General features: G+C 41.0%; 1 protein-coding gene across 2 annotated transcripts; it reads right to left on the reverse strand.

The window, feature by feature from the left end:
• Positions 1–3409: 3409 nt before the first annotated feature.
• Positions 3410–7869, reverse strand: CTSL (cathepsin L). Of its 2 annotated transcripts, XM_022558898.2 has the most exons (7): positions 7585–7869; positions 7160–7282; positions 6921–7067; positions 6245–6469; positions 5633–5795; positions 4869–4986; positions 3410–4057 (listed from the first exon to the last, which is right to left on the reverse strand). In XM_022558898.2, the coding sequence occupies exons 1-7, from the start codon at positions 7708–7710 to the stop codon at positions 3958–3960; spliced, it is 1002 nt and encodes a 333-aa protein (XP_022414606.2). In that variant the 5' UTR covers positions 7711–7869; the 3' UTR covers positions 3410–3957. The 2 variants fall into 2 exon arrangements, with proteins under 2 accessions (XP_022414606.2, XP_089769160.1); XM_089913034.1 differs by lacking the exon at positions 3410–4057 and having other exon boundaries at positions 4665–4986.
• Positions 7870–20814: the final 12945 nt, after the last annotated feature.

Genomic DNA, 20814 nt, shown 5'->3' on the forward strand with positions numbered 1-20814 from the left:
CTTGTTTTCAGTGCATTTTAATGTATGAGGATGTGTTGCTATGAGGTATTGACTGTTCCTGGTTTGCAGTGCTGACCAGTGCCTGATTTAGATGAGAGGATATGTGAGGAAGGGAAAGATACCCAAACTTCTTGTGTCTTTTCTTCTGCTCGCAAATCTTTAAATCCAAACTTCTCCCGTCTTAGCCAACCATTTCCTTGTGGACTGTAGCATTTGAAGCATGTGAGGAAAGGCCAAGAACCATTGTGAGCTGAGAGATTGCTTACTTATCTCTCCCTTATGTTCAGCAAGTCTGACTTGTCTTTGGTGGTGGTTTTTTTTTTTAATTTATTTTTGGCTGCATTGGGTCTTCGTTGCTGCGCGCGGGCTTTCTCTAGTTGCGGCGAGCGGGGGCTACTCTTCGTTGCGGTGTGTGGGCTTCTCACTGCGGTGGCTTCTCTTGTGGAGCACGGGCTCTAGGCGCATGGGCTCAGTACTTGTGGCTCACGGGCTCTACAGCGTGGGCTCAGTAGTTGTGGCACATGGGCTTAGTTGCTCTGCAGCATATGGAATCTTTCTGGACCAGGGCTCGAACCCGTGTCCCCTGCATTAGCAGGTGGATTCTTAACCACTGCACCACCAGGGAAGTCCCATCTTTGGTGGTCCTGACCAGACCACCAAAGTGCGGCTCTGCTCGCCGCACCTGTGTCCTCTGGGCTGCTAAGGAGAGCAGGAGGCTAGCTGTGCAGGACAAGTGCAGTAGTTTCCTGGGGCTGACACAACATATACCACAAACTCACTGGCTTAAAGTCACAGGAATTTATTCTCTCATGCCTGGAGGCCGGAATTCCAAACCAAAGTGTCTGCAGGGCTATATCCCCTCCAAGGGCTCTAGGGAGGAATCCTTTGTTGCCTCTTTCAGCTTCTGATAGTAAGTTCATGTTTCAGACAAGTTTTTTGTGTGGACTGAAAAAAAAAAAGCACAACCTAAAAGTTGAGAATTATGCTTTATTTGTCAGACATTCTGAGGACTTAAGCTGGGGAGACAGCCACTCAGATAGCTCTGAGGGACTGTTCTGAACAGGTAAGGGAGGAGCCAGGATATATATAGGAGTCTTTGCAAACAAACAAACAAATAAAACCAGGTAGTCAGAACATCAAAAGATTACTGTTAATTAAAGAAAACCAGACATCTCAAGTTGAAGAATTTAGTGCTTTTCTCTGAGTAGGAAGATGCCAGAGTCTGGACTTATTGAAACTACTCCTTTGATATGCGTCTTAACTAGCTAGGGCCGGTATCCTGTTTTTCTCCATCCTGAATCCCCTCAGGGTGCACAGGTGGGGGCAGTTGCGGTGGCAGAGGGCTTGATGGCTGCAACATCCTTGGCTTACTGACATAGCAGGCGACATTCATCCACATTTGTACAATCAAAATTTGTTTTCAGCTTATTTGATTCCTGTCGACTGGCTTATTTTAAAAAGCTTTTATGATAGATGCTGTTTGGAACTTTTCAGTTTAAGTTAATTGTCTTTGAAGTTACAGAACCTTCTAACATCTGTTTAATCATTTAGGTATTGTTTAGTTTGGAACTTTTCACAAGTTTGGATAAATATAAATGTCTTTGAAAGTTGCAGAAGACATCTGAGAGAGGTCTTCACATTTGCATTCATATCAGCACCTAGGCATTTTCTTAGAGTCTTGGGCTCTACTTCCAAGATTATGTGGACAACAGTATGAGCTAGCCTGTTACGGTGAAGCAAGGTGACAGTCACTAAGGGGTCCTTTCTAGTGGACTTTCAGAGACTGAAGGTGGCAGATTGCATTTTCCAAAGATGGCCACAACGTCTTCCATCCCACATGCTTTTCTAAGTGACCTTGCATCTCCCCACCAGGAGGTAGACTGTCAGCCCCCTCCCCTGTAACCTGGGCGTCCCTGGTGACATGCTCTGAATACAATGCAGCAGCAGACGTTTCACTGGGGACTAAGACCAGGTTATAAGAAGCCTTGCAGTCCCTCACCGGGCATTCTGGCTTACGTTCCCTTGGGATGTTCCTCTCAGAGTCACCCTTCATGCCATGGGAGCCCAAGCCACGGAGAGGCCCATGTAGGTCCTCTGGTGGGAAGCCAGGGCTGAATGCCCAGCCCACACCAGCATCTAGGACAGCCATGTGAGTGAGCCTGCTTGGATGTCGGCCCAGTCAAAACTGCTAATGATTCCGGCACACGTGAAAGACTTCCAAAGGAAAACATGTAGTTAAGCCCAGTCAGGAAATTGGAGAGATGGTTTTTTCAAGCTGCTATGTTTCCTGGTAGTTTGTTTTCCAGTAATAGATAACCAGAATAGTCTTTTCACTGCATGCCCCATTGGTTCCCGTGTCCTAAAAACCTGTGTGTGGGCCCAGCCTCATCTCCCACACCTCAACCTTCCCGCTTTCTCTAAATGTTGTTTCTCTTTTCTAAGGGGTTCTGACCCGGGAAGTCTCTGCTCAGATACCCACCCTTTTATCCCGTGTTACTGCCCGGCTCCTCTGGGTCCATGTCCCGTTTCTCTTCCTTCTGGTGTTTCAACCACCTCCTCTAACAGCACCATCTCCTTCTCAGGGTTGGGAATGTCTCTTCCACAGGGTGATGACTGGGGCGCCATGAGTGCTACATCAATTCCAGTTGTCTCAGTGTGGTCCCAACCAGTAGGACTCAGATTGGGAGCCTCCCAAATCTTCCTGTGGCTACACTTGATCATGCTATCCCAAAACCCACAGAATTTTACTCCAAATGACACAACATCTGTCATTTTAGGTCAGAAAGTTGGAAATGTAAGTGCCTGCGAGGAAAGGTCACACTGAGGGTCCAGCATGGCACACAGTCCAGTATAGATGGACTTGACCAGAGGCTGCTGGAGGTCTTGTGGGCTGAGACCCCAGTTCTCCTCCACCTCATGTCTTCGAATTACAGGGTCTAATAACCAAATGCTTCCGCCTACTCTTTATTTCCTTGAGTAGGAAAGAACATGAGAATTTTAAACCCAAAGACAGCAAATGAAACTATGTACTTCCTTAGCCTGCGGAATGTAGGGAGTTTTTCTTTTTTAAAACAAATTCAGGAATTAGGCAGCTAGGTGTAAATTAGGCTTCAGACTATCTCTTTCGATGCTTTCACCTATTGACGACCTCTGAGGCCGCAAGACTATTTCTGAAGCCCAGCCTCAAATGTGGGAGCTTATCCTTCATCGCATATGGACACAAAGACAAACATTCTTGGCAATCCATTGTGTCTGGTCCTTCCTCGGTTGCAAAGTAGCCACACAGTCTTTGCTAGAAGTTGGGGAAGATGCACCAGAAATTGGCTCTGTGACGTTCATCCTGTAACTCTGCTGGGCTGTCACCATCGTGGGTCAAATGATCATCATCTCTAAGGCCCTTTTCTTGATTGGAACTCGTATGTATGTGTGTTCACTTTTCTAAAATGGGAATTTTTTCCTTAGTAAAATAATTTACCTTTGTCCTTTAGATTGTTTGCCAAATTTTGTTCAAGGGTTGGGTCAGACACAGACAATAGGCAGCTGACATAGTCAGAGCTATAAGAACCAGAAGGCCACGCAGCCATTCTAACAGACCATTGGCACGCTCAGTTACGTCTTCAGGGTCCAATTACCTTTTTTACTCTACAAAAACTTAATGTATTAAAAACAGAAAGATGTACCACCTCTACTCTGAAACTGTTTTATTTTAAAGGTAAAACTTTATACATCCTTTTAAAACATGAAAATTCAAAATTCTTGAGGCAAGTCGATCATACAAACTTATTTACAATAGTATTAAAGGAGTGGTAACATTTCACCAGCATAAAATGTCACAGAATTCAAATCACAACTTGGATCTTCAACGATTCAAGTGTTTCATCCCACACAATAAGGTCTGGCTAGTTTTAAAGAAAATTCTTCCTCTGGATGTTCTGTTCTCAATCCTGCCTTTGAGGTTTAGACAGTAGGATAACTGGCCATGGTGGCGATTCCACAGTTGTTGTCCCGGTCTTTGGCCATCTTTATGTAGCCGTCCATGCCCCAATCTTCACCCCAGCTAAAAGAAGAGAGGGTTTTCCATTTTATACAAAGAATCAAACACATTTATCTTTATTAATACTTAAACAGTGCCCCAGATGCCAGGACAGACTCAGAAAGAAGCAAGAAAGGCAGTTGTTCTTGTTCCTGGCTGAGTTCTAAATGTGTAAATAACTTCAATCTCCAAACCTCTCACGGAACTGCGAAATTAGAGACAGAAAAAGGAAACTCTTGGGGCCAGATGCGTTTCAGATTTAAGAAAATTTTCAGATTTAGAAATGCAATGGTGCTGGGACTTCCCTGGTGGCGCAGTGGTTAAGAATCTGCCTGCCAATGCAGGGGACATAGGTTTGATCCCTGGCCTGGGAAGATCCCACATGCTGTGGAGCAACTAAGCCCATGTACCATAGCTACTGAGCCTGCATGCCGCAACTACCGGAGCCCGCGTGCCTAGAGCCTGTGCTCTGCAACAAGAGAAGCCACTGCAAGGAGAACCCCACGCATGCTACGAAGAGCAGTCCCCACTCGACGCAACTAGAGAAAGCCCGTGCAGCAACAAAGACCCAAGCAGCCCAAAAATAATAATAATAAAAAATTAATTAAATTAAAAAAAAAAGAAATGCAATGGTGTCAAAACTCCATCAATACTCTAGGCAAGCTTGAGAGAGTACCTTAACGTTATAATCAAACATTAATATGTCCGTGCTCACCCTAAGTGGCATAAAGACTTTGGAAGTGTACTTAAGGGTTTGAGAACCTGCATCCAAATACTGATTCCAAAAGGGACTCCCATTTCAATCTCAAATATAAGTATTTTGGGCACTTTATACCTGTTCTTGACAAGCCAGTATTTATTGTTATCTGAGTCTCCTCCTTCAAACCCATAGCCAACCGCCAGAACACCATGATCCAGGTCTTCACTGCTGCAGTGTGGGTCATAATAAATGCCTGGGAAAATAAAATTCAAGGTTGGGGTGGGGACCTTCAAGTGACCCATGACAGTAACCCAGCCTATCAACTAGGATGAGAGAGACACCTCAAAATTCAGCTAAAGGACATAAATCTAGACAGGATGTAAAAACAAGATCTATTTTTTTAATCTAGGCTAGGGATCTAGGTTCTTGTCTAACACTAGTAGAAATACTGGCACAATCTCTTTTGTAAACAATGTGTCAAGAGGCATAAAAGACCACTCCCTAAAACCTTATCATTTGACTTTCAGAATGTCAGTCTAGGGAAACAGCACACAACACAAAATTACTTCAGGCAAGAGGTTCTTTCCAGTTTTAATTACAGTAGTAAAATTCTTTGGAAAATTTCAAAGGCCTAACAACTGGAAAAAAGTAAATTAAGCTATACGAATCAAATTAAGTAGCCATTTAAATATATTTGTGAAGTGCTTAAAATCATGGGGATATGGTTCAAGTAATGTCAAATGGACACATCAGGCACAAATACTACATGAACAACTACGTTAAATCTACACACCCCCAAATTATACACTGAATTCTACACACCAAAGAGTCAATCTTGCTGTATGTCATGGTGGTTTTCCAATTTTTCTGCCTAAACTTCCATACAGACAAATGCTTACCTGCTTTATAGAACTGGAAGGTTGGATGGCTTGCATCTATAGCAACAGAGATGGGGCCCACAGTTGCCACCGCCTTCATAAGGGCCTTCTCTTGCTTAGGAATGTCCACGAAACCAGTGTCATTGGCAGCAGAACTCTGGGGTCTGTAGTGGCAGGATTCATCCTTTCAAAGGTAATGGGGAAGAGACTTGATTAATACCATCCCCTTCCTGGGGTACATGAGTTCAAGACAGTCTGCAGCTTAATGATTTCCAAGTCAAGTTTGTTATAAAGCATCCCAGGAGACGAAATGATATTGGTTGTCTTGAAATGGAAAAAGTAGCTGGTGTCTATTCAATGAGACACGCTCAGTCTACCTGTCCATAAGAAACGTTTACTCTGGAGAAATTTATACTTACATAGAATGGTATGTATATTTCCACATGACACAGAAATATTAACAGCTTTATAGTAACTATCTAAACAGAGAACTGTGCGAGGCTAACATATTTTAATACTAGTTCTGACAGTCTGCAGATATAGAGTCTACAATCTAAAATGTGAATTCTAAATTGGTATCTGTTTTCCCCCAAAGCGTTCAACTTTGATAACGAGATAAGGAACTCCTTTTACCTTTCCAAAATATGGATAGGATTCCTCTGAGTCCAGGCCTCCGTTGTCCTTAACATACTGGAAGGCATTATCCATTAGGCCACCATTGCAACCCTCATTGCCTTGAGGCCGAGAGCAGTCCACCAGGTTCTGCTCACTCAGTGAAATAAGTTTGCCAGTTTTCCGGAACATCTGTCCTTCAAGGGCACCAGTTGCACTAAAAGCCCAACAAGAACCACACATGCCCTGAAAACAAAATTTAAAAGCTCTTAGTGTACAAAACAAATAGCAAGACTTTGACGATTGCCCATATATCTGAAAATGCTTTTAAAAACTAGTGAATTGCATCCAAACTCTAGTCATTCAGAGCAGGCCATGGGGTGTTTCCAAAAGGAAACCTCTTCTCCAGGCATTTGAGGGCTCTTCTGTCCACTTTCAGTGCTTCAGAAGGAAAAGTCTTCAAGAGCTGGCAAACAACTCTTCATCACAGCAAATGCATCTCTCATTCCAAGAAACTTATCAACACAATTCTTTTTCTCGCAAGGAAATTTGAAACCAAATAAAATGTTTTAAATTCTTGAAAAAACAAAAACAAAAAACGAGTGAATTGCATGTTGTTCCACAGCCTACCATTGCAAGGATGACAACTCCTATTTGGCTTTACTCTTGGAGAGAGATCTGCTGAATACTGTCATACCTGATTCTTCACAGGAGTTACATAGCCTTTCTCTCTCCAGTCCATGGATGAGGGAATCAAACCAAAGACAGGTACTGGGAACACTTTCCCCTTCTTGCGCTTCTGGTTTCGAAGACCATTCATCACCTGCCTGAATTCTTCACTGGTCTTCAAGGAAAAGGAAACAATGTTGAAAAGCAAGAGGTTATCTTCCTAAAGTATTAAGGAGGGGAGGCACAAAAAGTTCATGCCACACTCACCATGTCACCAAAGGCATTCATTGCCATGGTGAAGCCATGTTTCCCTTGGCTGTATTCCTGATTGTGCAGGTCAATCATTTTCATATTCTTCTCCCACACTGTTCTCCTCCATCCTTCTTCATTCTACAGGCAAACAGGTAACCTATACTCTTTATTTCTATTTAAAACCAACCCACCTTCACCAAGTGGATTTGCAGAAAGAGAGGAAGAGAAACCATGGCCAGAGATGGCTTTATACTCTTGGGAACTGTTTCTCAGCGCCCACACAACAGGGTCGTATGCCCGTACTGTACTCGGTAATGGGTGCCATGAAGTTACTGCCCTGGTAAGAGCCAGCCTCAAGAGGTTACTATCTGGTATAAACTCCCAACAGCATGGACCATTCTCTGCGGGATTTCAGATGAACAGTTTCAGATGTTACCAACCAAGCCATATAGTTTCCTGTGTGTTGCCTTCCACAACTTCCATTGTGCATTTAAACTGAGATCAAGTTTTGGAGCCGCTAAGGCTATTCCCAAGCAAAGGGCAGTCAGGATGAGTGAAGGATTCATGTTTCAAAAGCCTAGGAAGGGTAAAGAAATGAGTATCTGATTAAACCAATCTTACTAAAACGCCATCCTACTTTTTTCTGAGACGTTATACCCACTATGGTGGAGTAAAAACATTTATCTTCCCAAGTATTTACACAAGGACTGTAGGGGAAGGCTAAGTACGTGGATAGAGAAAAACAGCTCAGAGACCCCAGTTTCCGCGCCGGAGACGGTGAGGCTTTTCTGGGACTCGGAGCCGCGGCTAGGGCGAAACTCCCTCCCGCGTTGCAGGCGGGGCCAGGCCAGGAGCGTGCCGCCCCGCCCCCCGCCGCCGGCGAACGCCCGCCGCTCTCAGAGGATGTTGACGCGGCGCAGGGAACATCGGGCACTGCAGCCCGGCTTGCGTGGGTCAGGCTACCCTGTGTGACCAGCGCCTCCTGGGACCCCTCCAAACCCCAAGCCTGGCAGTCCCACTGGTTCCCGGGGTGACCCCGCCGTGCCAGGCCCCAGCCCGGGGTGCTCACCTGCGGCGGGCGCAGCTGCGCAGGCGCAGCCAACAACTATGGATCCAGGGGCGTCGGAGGTTGGGCTGTGGGCGGCATGTCCTCCCATTTAAGGCTCCGGGATTCCGCTCGGCCGGCCCCGCCCCCCGCTAGCCCGCGCCGCGATTGGCTGAGCTACATGTGGGCGGGGCCCCTGTGCTGGGACTCCCGACGTCTCACGGGGCTGGTCCCAACTGGGCCAGGTGCCAGCCTCAGTGGGCCCGACGGCGGCGAGCTGGGCAGCGCTGAGAAGGGCGGACGGAGCCTCCTTGGGGACCCGGACCAACTAATTACCTCGATTGCGCTCGGCCGGTGGTTCACGAAAAGAAGCTTATAGGGAGCACCAAGTGGATTATCAGCGCAACCCTGTGCCGCCTTTAGTCCTAGAGTTTTTGGTGAAAGTCTGCGGGAGGGCTGTCTAGTTTAGGGGTTCCCGATTATTCCACAGCAAAGGTGGGGCGGGCTGGAGGAATGCGGAGCCCTCAGGCAGACGCCTTACCTCCCGGGCTGAGGGTGGTACCAGCTGGGTTTGAGAAGAATCGGAGCGGAAAGGCAGTTCCTCAAAGCTCGGGACGCGCTGGTCACTCCCCAAATCCCAGGAGGGAAAGGGGACGGGCTGGGTGGGTCTCCAGAGAAGCCATGGCATTTTGTAATGCCCCTTTCCTGTCTTCCCGGTCAGGGGTTCCTCTCACCTCTCAAGCTTTCCTCAAAACCAACAGAAACGAGTTACTTACAGAAAAATTTAGTTTAAAAAAAGGAAAGGTGGAAAGTAGAAACTGCTTTTACCTTCCCACACTCTACATTAAGGATTGTTATGTCTTCCTTAGTATCTAAGGTGCTTTTCTTGAGATTTAAGAAATTTAACTTTTACTTCAGTCAGTTCTACTTTACATTTAATGTCAGGATTTAAATGACAGTTAGTGAAACGTTTTAAATGGAGGAAAATAGATTTATATATTAAATATTAATTTATATAATTAATAATTGAAGGAACACAAGCCAGAAAAGTTGTACATGTTTGTCCTTTACTACATAAAAATATATTCATTGTAGAAAATACCTTTTATAAAAAAATTATCATTACCTCATGTCCCTTTCCACATTACCTTTTTTCTCTGCATATTTTGAATTTTTAAAATAAAAATGTAGTCATGGTTCACTGGCCTTGTAAACTAATTTCTACTTAAGATTAAATGGATAAGCATTCTGGAAGCACAGACACAATTTTACTGTGTTAATATGTACATAACATAAAAATGTCTATTTTAACCATTTTTAAGTGTGCAGGTCAGTGGCATTAAGTACATTCACATTATTGTGCAACCATCACCGTCAGCCATCTTTGGAACTTTTTCATATTCCCAAACTGAAACAATAATTCTGCATTTCTCCCTCCTCCCAGCCTTTGGCGACCACTATTCTAATTCTGTCTCTCTGAATTTGACTATGTACCTCTCATAAGTGGAATCATCTAATATTTGTCCTTTTATGCCTATGTCACTTCACATAATGTCTTAAAGGTTTATTCAGGTTGTAACGTGTCAGAATTTCTTTTTTTCTAAAGGTGAATAAAATTCCCTTGTATGAATGTACCGTGTTTTGTTTCTCCAGTCATCCCTGGATGGATATATGGGTTATTTCCACATCTGACTATTTTGAATGATGCTGCTGTCAACGTTGTTGTACAAGTGTTCAAATTCCTGTTTTCAGTTCTTTTGGGGATCTACACGGAAGTGGAATTGCTGGGTATGGTAGTCCTATGTCTAATTTTTTTCTATGTTTTCCATGGTGGCTGCACCATTTTACATTTTACCAGCATTGCACAGAGTTCCAATCTTAAATATTTTCTTAAATTCTTTGAGCTGCCTTTTCGTAAAGTCAGTACTGTCTTTTGGTGCACAGAAGTTTTAAATTTGGATGAAGTCCAGCTTACCTATTTTTTCTTTGGTTGCCTGTTCTTTTGGTATCGTATCCAAAAAATTACTAAACCCAATATCAGGAGGCTCTTCCCTTGTGTTTTCACCTAAAGTTTTATAGTTTTAGTTCTTATGTTTGCATCTTTGTTCCATTTTGTGTTAACTTTTGCATATGGTGTAAGGGAAGGGTCCAATTTCATTCTTTTGCATGTGGATATCCGACTTTCCCAACATCATTTGTTGAAAAGACTATCTTTTCCCTATTGAATGGTCCTGGCAACCCCATACAATTTAGAAAAATCAATTCTTTAAATATTTTAAGATCTTTGAGGAAATAGAAACTTTTCTTTCTCAGACAGGACTAGAGGCTGAAGCTCTTAGGTGGTTACAAAAGCGTGTTGTATTATAAATGACTGGAGGTTAAAATTTTTTTTAATACACCATGGAGTTCAACACAATCATTCACTCAAAAAATCTAAGTACATAATCTAATATATGGGTTTTACAGTTGCCCTTGGGTCACAGGGTGGAAAAACCTGCCACTGCATGACCATGAGTACCTGGAGCAATAGCCTGTCTGGAGGCTGTTCCGAAGAGTGGCGGCTCTTTTGTTTCTTGGAATGTGATGCAAATGCATCGGAGAACGCTGGACTTTTTAAAATACTGAATGTGCCTCAAATCTACAATTAGACCAAGAAATATCTAAATGCCAGAGAAATATGGGAGAAGGCCATTTAAGCAAGAAACTGCAACATCTATTTATACAAAATCTGGTAAGTAATGTATTACAGAAAGACATTAGCTTAGCCATTTTGTTCTTATTTCTACTCTTTTATCTCATTTCTTTGCCAAACAACTTAGATGAGTGCTCATTATTAAAATGGTCACATTTTAGTCAAGTGACCAATCCTTAACTCTGCCTTTGATAAAATGCAGTTAGCAGAACTTCCTGATTCCTATTTAAAATGCAATATCTGTGAAAGTATATTCTTTATTTTTTTGAATTATATTTTATTTTCTTATACAGCAGGTTCTTATTAGTTACCTATTTTATACATATTAGTGTATTCATGTCAATCCCAATCTCCCAATTCATCCCACCCCCACCCCACCCACCCCAGCCACTTTCCCCCCTTGGTGTCCATACGTTTGTTCTCTACAACCGTGTCTCTATTTCTGTCCTGCAAACCGGTTCATCTGCACCATTTTTCTAGGTTCCACATATATGCATTAATATACGGTGTTTGCTTTTCTCTTTCTGACTTACTTCACTCTGTATGACAGTCTCTAGATCCATCCACGTCTCAACAAATGCCCCAATGTCGTTCCTTTTTATGGCTGAGTAATATTCCATTGTATATATGTGCCACAACTTCTTTATCCATTCGTCTGTCAATGGGCATTTAGGTTGCTTCTGTGACCTGGCTATTGTAAATAGTGCTGCAATGAACATTGGGGTGCATGTGTCTTTTTGAATTATGTTTTTTTCTGGGTATATGCCCAGTAGTGGGGTTGCTGGGTCATATGGTAATTCTATTTTTAGTTTTTTAAGAAACCTCCATACTGTTCTCCATAGTGGCTGTATCAATTTACATTCCCGCCAACAGTGCAAGAGGGTTCCCTTTTCTCCACACCCTCTCCAGCATTTTTTGTTTGTAGATTTTCTGATGATGCCCATTCTAACTGCTGTGAGGTGATACCTCATTGTAGTTTTGATTTGCATTTCTCTAATAATTAGTGATGTTGAGCAGCTTTTTTTTTTTTTTTTTTGGTGGTACGCGGGCCTCTCACTGGTGTGGTCTCTCCCGTTGTGGAGCACAGGCTCTGGATGTGCAGGCTCAGCGGCCATGGCTCACGGGACCAGCCGCTCCGCGGCATGTGGGATCTTCCCAGACCGGGGCACGAACCCGTGTCCCCTGCATCGGCAGGCAGACTCTTAACCACTGCGCCACCAGGGAAGCCCTGTATGTCTTCTTTGGAGAAATGTCTATTTAGGTCTTCTGCCCATTTTTGGATTGGGTTGTTTGTTCTTTTAATATTGAGCTGCATGAGCTGTTTACATAATTTGGAGATTAATCTTTTGTCCATTGATTCGTTTGCAAATATTTTCTCCCATCCTGAGGGTTGTCTTTTCGTCTTGTTTGTAATTTCATTTGCTTTGGAAAAGCTTTAAGTTTCCTTAGGTCCCATTTGCTTATTTTTGTTTTTATTTCCATAACTCTAGGAAGTGGATCAAAAAAGATCTTGCTGTGATTTATGTCAAACACTGTTCTTCCTATGTTTTCCTCTAAGAGTTTTATAGTGTCCAGTCTTACATTTAGGTCTCTAATCCATTTTGAGTTTATTTTCATGTATGGTGTTAGGGAGTGTTCTAATTTCATTCTTTTACACGCAGCTGTCCAGTTTTCCCAGCACCACTTATTGAAGAGACTGTCTTTTCTCCATTGTATATCCTTGCCTCCTTTATCATGCAGTAGTTGACCATAGGTGCGTGGGTTTACCCCTGAGCTTTCTGTCCTGTTCCATTGATCTATATTTCTGTTTTTGTGCCAGTACCATGTTGTCTTGATTACTGTAGCTTTGTAGTATAATCTGAAGTCAGGGAGTCTGATTCCTCCAGCTCCGTTTTTTTCCCTCAAGATTGCTTGGCTCTTTGGGGTCTTTTGTGTCTCCATACAAATTTTAAGATTTTTTTGTTCTAGTTCTATAAAAAATGCCACCGGTTATTTGTTAGGGATTGCATTGAATCTCTGGATGCCTTTGGGTAGTGTAGACATTTTCACAATATTGATTCTTCCAATCCAGTAACATGGTATATCTCTCCATCTGTTTGTGTCATCTTTGATTTCTTTCATCAGTGTCTTATAGTTTTCTGAGTACAGGTCTTTTACCTCCTTAGGTAGGTTTATTCCTAGGTATTTTATTCTTTTTGTTGCAATGGTGAATGGGATAGTTTCCTTAATTTCTCTTTCTGATCTTTCATTGTTAGTGTATAGGAATGCAAGAGATTTCTGTGCATTTATATTGTATCCTGAAATTTTACCAAACTCACTGATTAGCTCTAGTAGTTTTCTCGTGGCATCTTTAGGATTCTCTATGTATAGTATCATGTCATCTGCAAGCAGTGACAGTTTTACTTTTTCTTTTCCAATTTGTATTCCTTTTATTTCCTTTTCTTCTCTGATTGCCATGACTAGGACTTCCAAAACTATGTTGAATAATAGTAGTGAGAGTGGACATCCTGTCTTGTTCCTGACCTTAAAAGAAATGCTTTCAGTTTTTCACCATTGAGAATGATGTTTGCTGTGGGCTTGTCCTATGTGGCCTTTATTATGTTGAGGTAGGTTCCCTCTATGCCCACTTTCTGGAGAGTATTTATCATAAATGGTGTTGAATTTTGTCAAAAGCTTTTTCTGCATCTATTGAGATGATCATATGGTTTTTATTCTTCAATTTGTTAATATTGTGTATCACATTGATTGATTTGTGTATACTGAAGAATCCTTGCATCCCTGGGATAAATCCCGCTTGATCGTGGTGTATGATCCTTTTAATGTGTTGTTGGATTCTGTTTGTTAGTATTTTGTTGAAGATTTTTGCATCTATATTCATCAGTGATATTGGTCTGTAATTTTCTTTTTTTGTGGTATCTTTGGTTTTGGTTTCAGGGTGATGGTGGCCTCATTTAATGAGTTTGGGAGTGTTCCTTCCTCTGCAATTTTTTGGAAGAGTTTGAGAGGATGGGTTTTAGCGCTTCTCTAAATGTTTGATAGAATTTACCTGTGAAGCCATCTCGTCCTGGACTTTTATTTGTTGGAAGATTTTTAATCACAGTTTCAATTTCATTACTTGTGATTGGTCTGTTCATATTTTCTATTTCTTCCTGGTTCAGTCTTGGAAGGTTATACCTTTCTAAGAATTTGTCCATTTCTTCCAGGTTGTCCATTTTATTGGCATAGAGTTGCTTGTAGTAGTCTCTTAGGATGTTTTGTATTTCTGTGGTGTCTGTTTTAACTTCTTTTTCACTTTCTAATTTTTTTGATTTGATTCCTCTCTCTTTTTCTTGTTGAGTCTGGCTAAAGGTTTATCAATTTTGTTTATCTTCTCAAGGAACCAGCTTTTCATTTTATTGACCTTTGCTATTGTTTTCTTTGTTTCTATTTCATTTATTTCTGCTCTGATTTTTATGATTTCTTTCCTTCTACCAACCTTCTACTTGTTTGTTCTTCTTTCTCTAGAGCCTTGAGGTGTAAGGTTAGGTTGTCTATTTGAGATTTTTCTTGTTTCTTGAGGTAGGATTATATTGCTCTAAACCTCCCTCTTAGAACTGCTTTTGCTGTGTCTCATAGGTTTTGGATCATCGTGTTTTTATTGTCATTTGTCTCTAGGTATTTTTTGATTTCCTCTTTGATTTCTTCAGTGATCTCTTGGTTATGTAGTAACGTACTGTTTAGCCTCCATATGTTTGTGTTTTTTACGTTTTTTTCCCGTAATTGATTTCTAATCTCATAGGGTTGTGGTCAGAAAAGATGCTTCACATGATTTCAATTTTCTTAAATTTACCAAGGCTTGATTTGTGATCCAAGATGTGATCTATCCTGGAGAATGTTCCGTGTGCACTTGAGAAGAAAGTGTAATCTGCCCTTTTTTCATGGAATGTCCTATAAATATCAGTTAAATCTATCTGCTGTATTGTGTCATTTAAAGCTTGTGTTTCTTTATTAATTTTCTGTTTGGATGATCTGTCCATTGGTGTAAGTGAGATGTTAGAGTCCCCCACTATTATTGTGTTACTGTCGATTTCCTCTTTTATAGCTGTTAGCAGTTGCCTTATGTATTGAGGTGCTCCTATGTTGGGTGCATGTATATTTATAATTGTTATATCTTCTTCTTGGATTGATCCCTTGATCATTATGTAGTGTCCTTCCTTGTCTCTTGTTACATTCTTTATTTTAAAGTCTATTTTATCTGATATGAGTATTGCTACTCCAGTTTTCTTTTGATTTCCTTTTGCATGGAGTATCTTTTTCCATCCCCTCACTTTCAATCTGTGTGTGTCACTAGGTCTGAAGTGGGTATCTTGTAGACAGCATATATATGTGTCCTGTTTTTGTATCCATTCAGCAAGCCTGTGTCTTTTGGTTGGAGCATTTATCCATTCACCTTTAAGGTAATTATCGATACGTATGTTTCTATTACTATTTTCTTAATTGTTATGTGTTTGTTTTTGTAGGTCCTTTTCTTCTCCTGTGTTTCCCACTTAGAGAAGTTCCTTTAACATTTGTTGTATTGCTGGTTTGGTGGTGCTGAATTCTTTTAGCTTTTGATTGTCTGTAAAGCTTTTGATTTCTTTCTCGAATCTGAATGAGATCCTTGCCGGGTAGAGTAATCTTGGTTGTAGGTTCTTCCCTTTCGTCACTTTAAATATATCATGCCACTCCCTTCTGGCTTGTAGAGTTTCTGCTGAAACATCAGCTGTTAACCTTATGGGAGTTCCCTTGTATGTTGTTTGTCATTTTTCCCTTGCTGCTTTCAATAATTTTTCTTTGTCTTTAATTTTTGTCAATTTGATTACTATATGTCTCGGTGTGTTTCTCCTTGGGTTTATCCTGCCTGGGGCTCTGTGCTTCCTGGACTTGGGTGGCTATTTCCTTTCCCATGTTAGGGTAGTTTACGACTATAATGTCTTCAAATATTTTCTCAGGTCCTTTCTCTATCTCTTCTCCTTCTGGGACCCCTATAATGCAAATGTTGTTGTGTTTAATGTTGTCCCAGAGGTCTCTTAGGCTATCTTCATTTCTTTTTATTCTTTTTTCTTTATTCTGTTCCACAGCAGTGAATTCCACCATTCTATCTTCCAGGTCACTTATCCCTTCTTCTGCCTCAGTTATTCTGTGATTCATTCCTTCTAGTGTATTTTTCATTTCAGTGATTGTATTGTTCATCTCTGTTTGTTTGTTCTTTAATTATTCTGGGTGTTTGTTCTTTAATTCTTGCAGGTCTTTGTTAAACATTTCTTGCATCTTCTCAATCTTTGCCTCCATTCTTTTTCCGAGGTCCTGGATCATCTTCACTATCATTATTCTGAATTTTTTTCCTGGAAGGTTGTCTATCTCCACTTCATTTAGTTGTTTTTCTGGGGTTTTATCTTGTTCCTTCATCTGGTACAAAGTCCTCTGCCTTTTCATTTTGTCTATCTTTCTGTGAATGCGGTTTTCCTTCCACAGGTTGCTGAATTGTAGTTCTTACTTCTGCTGTCTGCCCTCTGATGGATGAGGCTATCTGTGTGAAAGTATATTCTTGTGTGCATCTGTCTAGATTTCTTTTTCTTACTAGTTAAACAGGATATGATTCTTTACCCCATCTCTGGAAGTTTTAAACCATAAGGGAGTGAACAAATCTCATGTGGTGGTATTCAAGACCCTGAGGCCACTTAACAGCTCTGCCCAATATAACAACACCCTCCAATTTGATAAAATTTAATGAGCCAAGAATTATGCTTAAGAAACAGTATCCAGACAACTGTCCATTTGTAAAGTGGTTTATTATCACTTATAATTTTATGGAAAAGAACCTGTTTATGACAACAGACTGTTGATATTCATATGAAGCCATTTATGAAACAACTTACTTTTCTGAGCTACTGTAAAATTGCTTTTCCTGTAGGGTTAAACAGTCAGCCAATTCATTAAATCAATCAATCAAAAAGAATTAATTAAGCTCTGACCTTGTGCTCATTCTCCTTTGCTTGGTGTAGTTTGAGAATTTCTGTAGAGACAATCTACATGTTCCTTCCCTGACAGTTTTCTCAGACTCAGCCTCTCCATTTTAAAACCTAAGATTCCCACCATCATCCTGATTTTACAGCAAATGGGCACAGAGCATGATAGAAATATATCAATGAAATTATGGCAAGCGTCTTGGAGCAGTAGATAAACTTGTGACCTTGTGTCACTTTCCCCACATTCCTCATCCCTACTCCCAAGTCTATAAACAATCCTCTGAACACAGGAGGATGGATCTCTTCTGCAAATCTGACCTGGGTGTTCTGCCATCCACTTAACTTCTCCTCCTAGAATGAGAGAATATCATCTGGGCACAGGATGCTATTTATAATAAAATGCATTTAAAAGAAGCAGTTGTGGTTTCCTTCAACCAGAGCTCTGTGTTCTCTACTGAACTCTTACATGCTATTTCATCTGGCCATGTTAGCAGTGCTCCCCAAGAACGATCAGATTCTTTATTCAGAGAATAAGTTAGTTCTCAAAAAGAGAAGCTGGGTTCCTCAGTGGATTCTATAGATTTGAGGATAAAGTTTAGATGTGCTTGAATCCACAGCTACAGGTCTGCTTCGAGGCTGATGAAACCGGGATAGGGAGGCAACAAGCATTAGGCGTTGAGGGGGGACATACAGGGCACAAGGAAAAACAAAAATAAGCCACACAGTGGAGTCAGTAACTCAGTCAAAAATCCAAAGTTTATATTGAGAAGATATCCTTGGTTTTGGTTTTTGAGGTGATCATACAGAGAATTGGGGATGCTTGATTACACAGTTGTTTTTCTTTTTTGTGGTCTTAGAATTTTTAAAAGCATGTTTCAGTGTGCCTTTAGAATTGGTGAATGAATGAACCTCATTTTTTAAAACCTGAGATTATCATTGGAGGTAAGTTGCAGAGCTTTTGTCACCAAGAAATGATCAAGTAAAAACACCTAGGAGGCACAGGGCAAAACACCCTCCTGGAGGCCGATGGGGTGGGAAGAGGCTCAGCCCAGGGCAGGCAGCATGCCTTCTGTGTGGCTCACCTGTTTTTCCTCCTTTCACGTGACACCAGGTAAGTCAGCACTGGCACTGAAGTCCAGAGCCTGGCCCTGGGGAGCTTTGGTTCCTTATCTCACCATGTCCTCAGTGCTCATGTTTCATTCTTCTGGTGCCCTCTGGCACCCAGAGTCCAGTTTGCCAAATGAGTGATGGGGGCTGGGGGTTGAGGGATGAGGGCAAAGTTCCCAAGGCTCAGATTCCTTTTCTAAGTTCTGCTGGCCTGAAGCATATTTATTTTTTCACTTTAGAAGGGAATCTGGCACCACCCTTGATTTTGTATTTCCCACTGCTGTGACCATCTTCCTCTGTAAAATGGGGCATACAATAGCACCCATCTCCTGGGGACAGTGGTTCTCCAAGAGGGTCTCCTGACTGGTAGCATCTGCATTACTTGGAAACTTGCTAGAAAAACAAATTCTGGAACCCCCTCCCAGACCCACTGAATCTGACACTTGGGAGATGGAGATCAGCAATCTGACCCTGAGGTGATTCAGATGCACCCTCAAGTTGGAGGACCACTGTCATAGGGTTGTTGGGAATGAAGTAAATGAAGGAGCACATATAAAAAGCTCAGAACATTGCCTGGCACCTGTGTTATTTAGATATGAGAATCATGATTATCATGGCAGGAATCTTTTCTAATCATGCTTTAATTGCCAGGAGTACCAGGTACTCACAGGTGGAGATGCCCTTCCTGTGGAACAAACCCCAGGGCATTTATATACGCAAGCTCTCCCCAAAACACAAAGATTTCCTCTGTTTGACTACTTACCTTAATGATATAGGAATTGATTTTTACTTATGTCCTATTTCTTTTTTAATATATAACATTATTTTAACATATAATCCACCATTTTAAAGTGAATATTTTGTAGTTTTTTTAGTATATTCACTATGGTATGCAACCATCACCACCATCTAATTCCGGAACATTCGCATCACTCCAAAAAGAAACTTCGTACTTATTAGTCTCAGTTAGTCCCAATTCCCTCCAACTCCAATTCCCATAATCTACGTTGAGGCTCTATGGATTTGTCTATTCTGGACATTTCATAGAAATGGAATCATGAAAAATGTGACCTTTTGTGCCTGGCTCCTTCAGTTAGCATAAAGTCTTCAAGGATTTTTCATATTATAACATGTATCAGTACTTCATCCCTCTTTATGACTGAGTAACATATCAATGTATGAATACACCATATTTTTAAAATTCATTCATCAGTTGATGGACGTTTGTGTTTTTCTCACTTTTTTGGCTATTAAGAATAATGCTGCCATGAACTTTTGTGTACAAGTTTTTGCATGAAGGTAATTTTTTATTTCTCTTGGGTATATACATAGGAATTGGTATGTATAATTTTCTGAGGAAATACCAGACTGTTTTCCACAGTGGCTACATCATCTTACTTTCTCACCAGCATCATATGAGGGTTCTAATTTCTCCACATCCTCTCTAAGACATCTTATTGTCCATTTTGAAATGGTGTCCATGCTAGTAGGTAGAAGTGATAGCTAGTGGTTTTGATTTGCATTTCCCTAATGAATGATGATGTTGAATATCTTTTCATGTGCTTGTTGGCTATGTGTATATATTCTTTGGAGAAACGTCTATTCAAATCATTTGCCCATTTTAAAAATTGGGTTATTTATCCTTTTATTGTTGAGTTGTAAGAGTTCTTTATATATTTTGGGTATTATGCATTTATGAGCTGTGTGATTTACAAATATTTTTTCCCATTCTGTTGTTTGGATTTTCACTCTTTTGATACTGTTCTTTTTCAAAATTGTGGTAAAATACACATAACATAAAATTTACATTTTAACCATTTTAAGTATACAGTTCAGTGGTAATAAGTACATTCAATTTTGTGCACCCATCTGTCTCCAGAATTATTTTCAATTTGCAAAACTGAACCTTTGTCCCATTACATAATAACTCTCCATTCCTCCCTTCCCCCAGCCACTGGCAACCATCATTCTATATTCTGTGAATATACTACAAACCACTGAATTGTCCATTGTAATATGGTGACTTTTCTGATATGTGAATTATATCTCAATTTAAAGAAAAGCAAGGAACTTCCCTGGTGGTGCAGAGGATAAGACTCCACGCTCTCAATGCAGGGGGCCCAGGTTCAATCCCTGGTCAGGGAAGGAGATACCACATGCATGCTGCAACTAAGAGTTCACATGCCACAACTAAGGAGCCTGCCTGCCACAACTAAGACCAGGCGCAAGTGAATAAATAAATAAATATTTAAAAAAAAAGAAAAGAAAAGTGAGAGAGAGAGATTGATTGAAATCATTGGACATTTTATGATGTCTCATAATATCGCTATTGTCTCGTGGATTTTACTAAGAATTGTCTGCCTTTCTCCCAAGAGACCCCCTGCAGGGATACTGAGGAGGAGGAAACAGTTTGTGGAAAAATGGTAAAAATGAGCATGGAGGTAAGACTCATCTTAACCAAATGTCTCATCTAGTGATTTCCACGTGTACCAGCATAATAAAATCATTGGCATTTACCCCTGCTGAGCATTCTCCCGATCTAGGCACTGAACCCCACAGTCAATAAAACCTGTAAACACAGTGAGAATTTGTCACCTCAGAATGGATAGTTTGATCATTTGCCCAGTGGATGAAAGGGCAGAAAATTGGGACTTGTTTGAACTTTTATTTCTGTTTTATCTTTTTGGTTTTCCTTTTGGATTGAAGAAGCAGTGAAAATCATTTATGCTTTCTCTTCTTCCTGTTTATCATTTTGATTGAGGTGGAAGAAAGCATTAATAAATAATCATGTTTTGCTGGACATAGTAAACTTTGAAAACACAAATTACAGAACATCCCA

This window comes from Delphinapterus leucas, chromosome 6 (assembly GCF_059928025.1).
Source record: "Delphinapterus leucas isolate spDelLeu-1000000601 "Yukka" chromosome 6, BTC_Dleu_Yukka2, whole genome shotgun sequence".
Taxonomy (NCBI): Eukaryota; Metazoa; Chordata; class Mammalia; order Artiodactyla; family Monodontidae; genus Delphinapterus; species Delphinapterus leucas.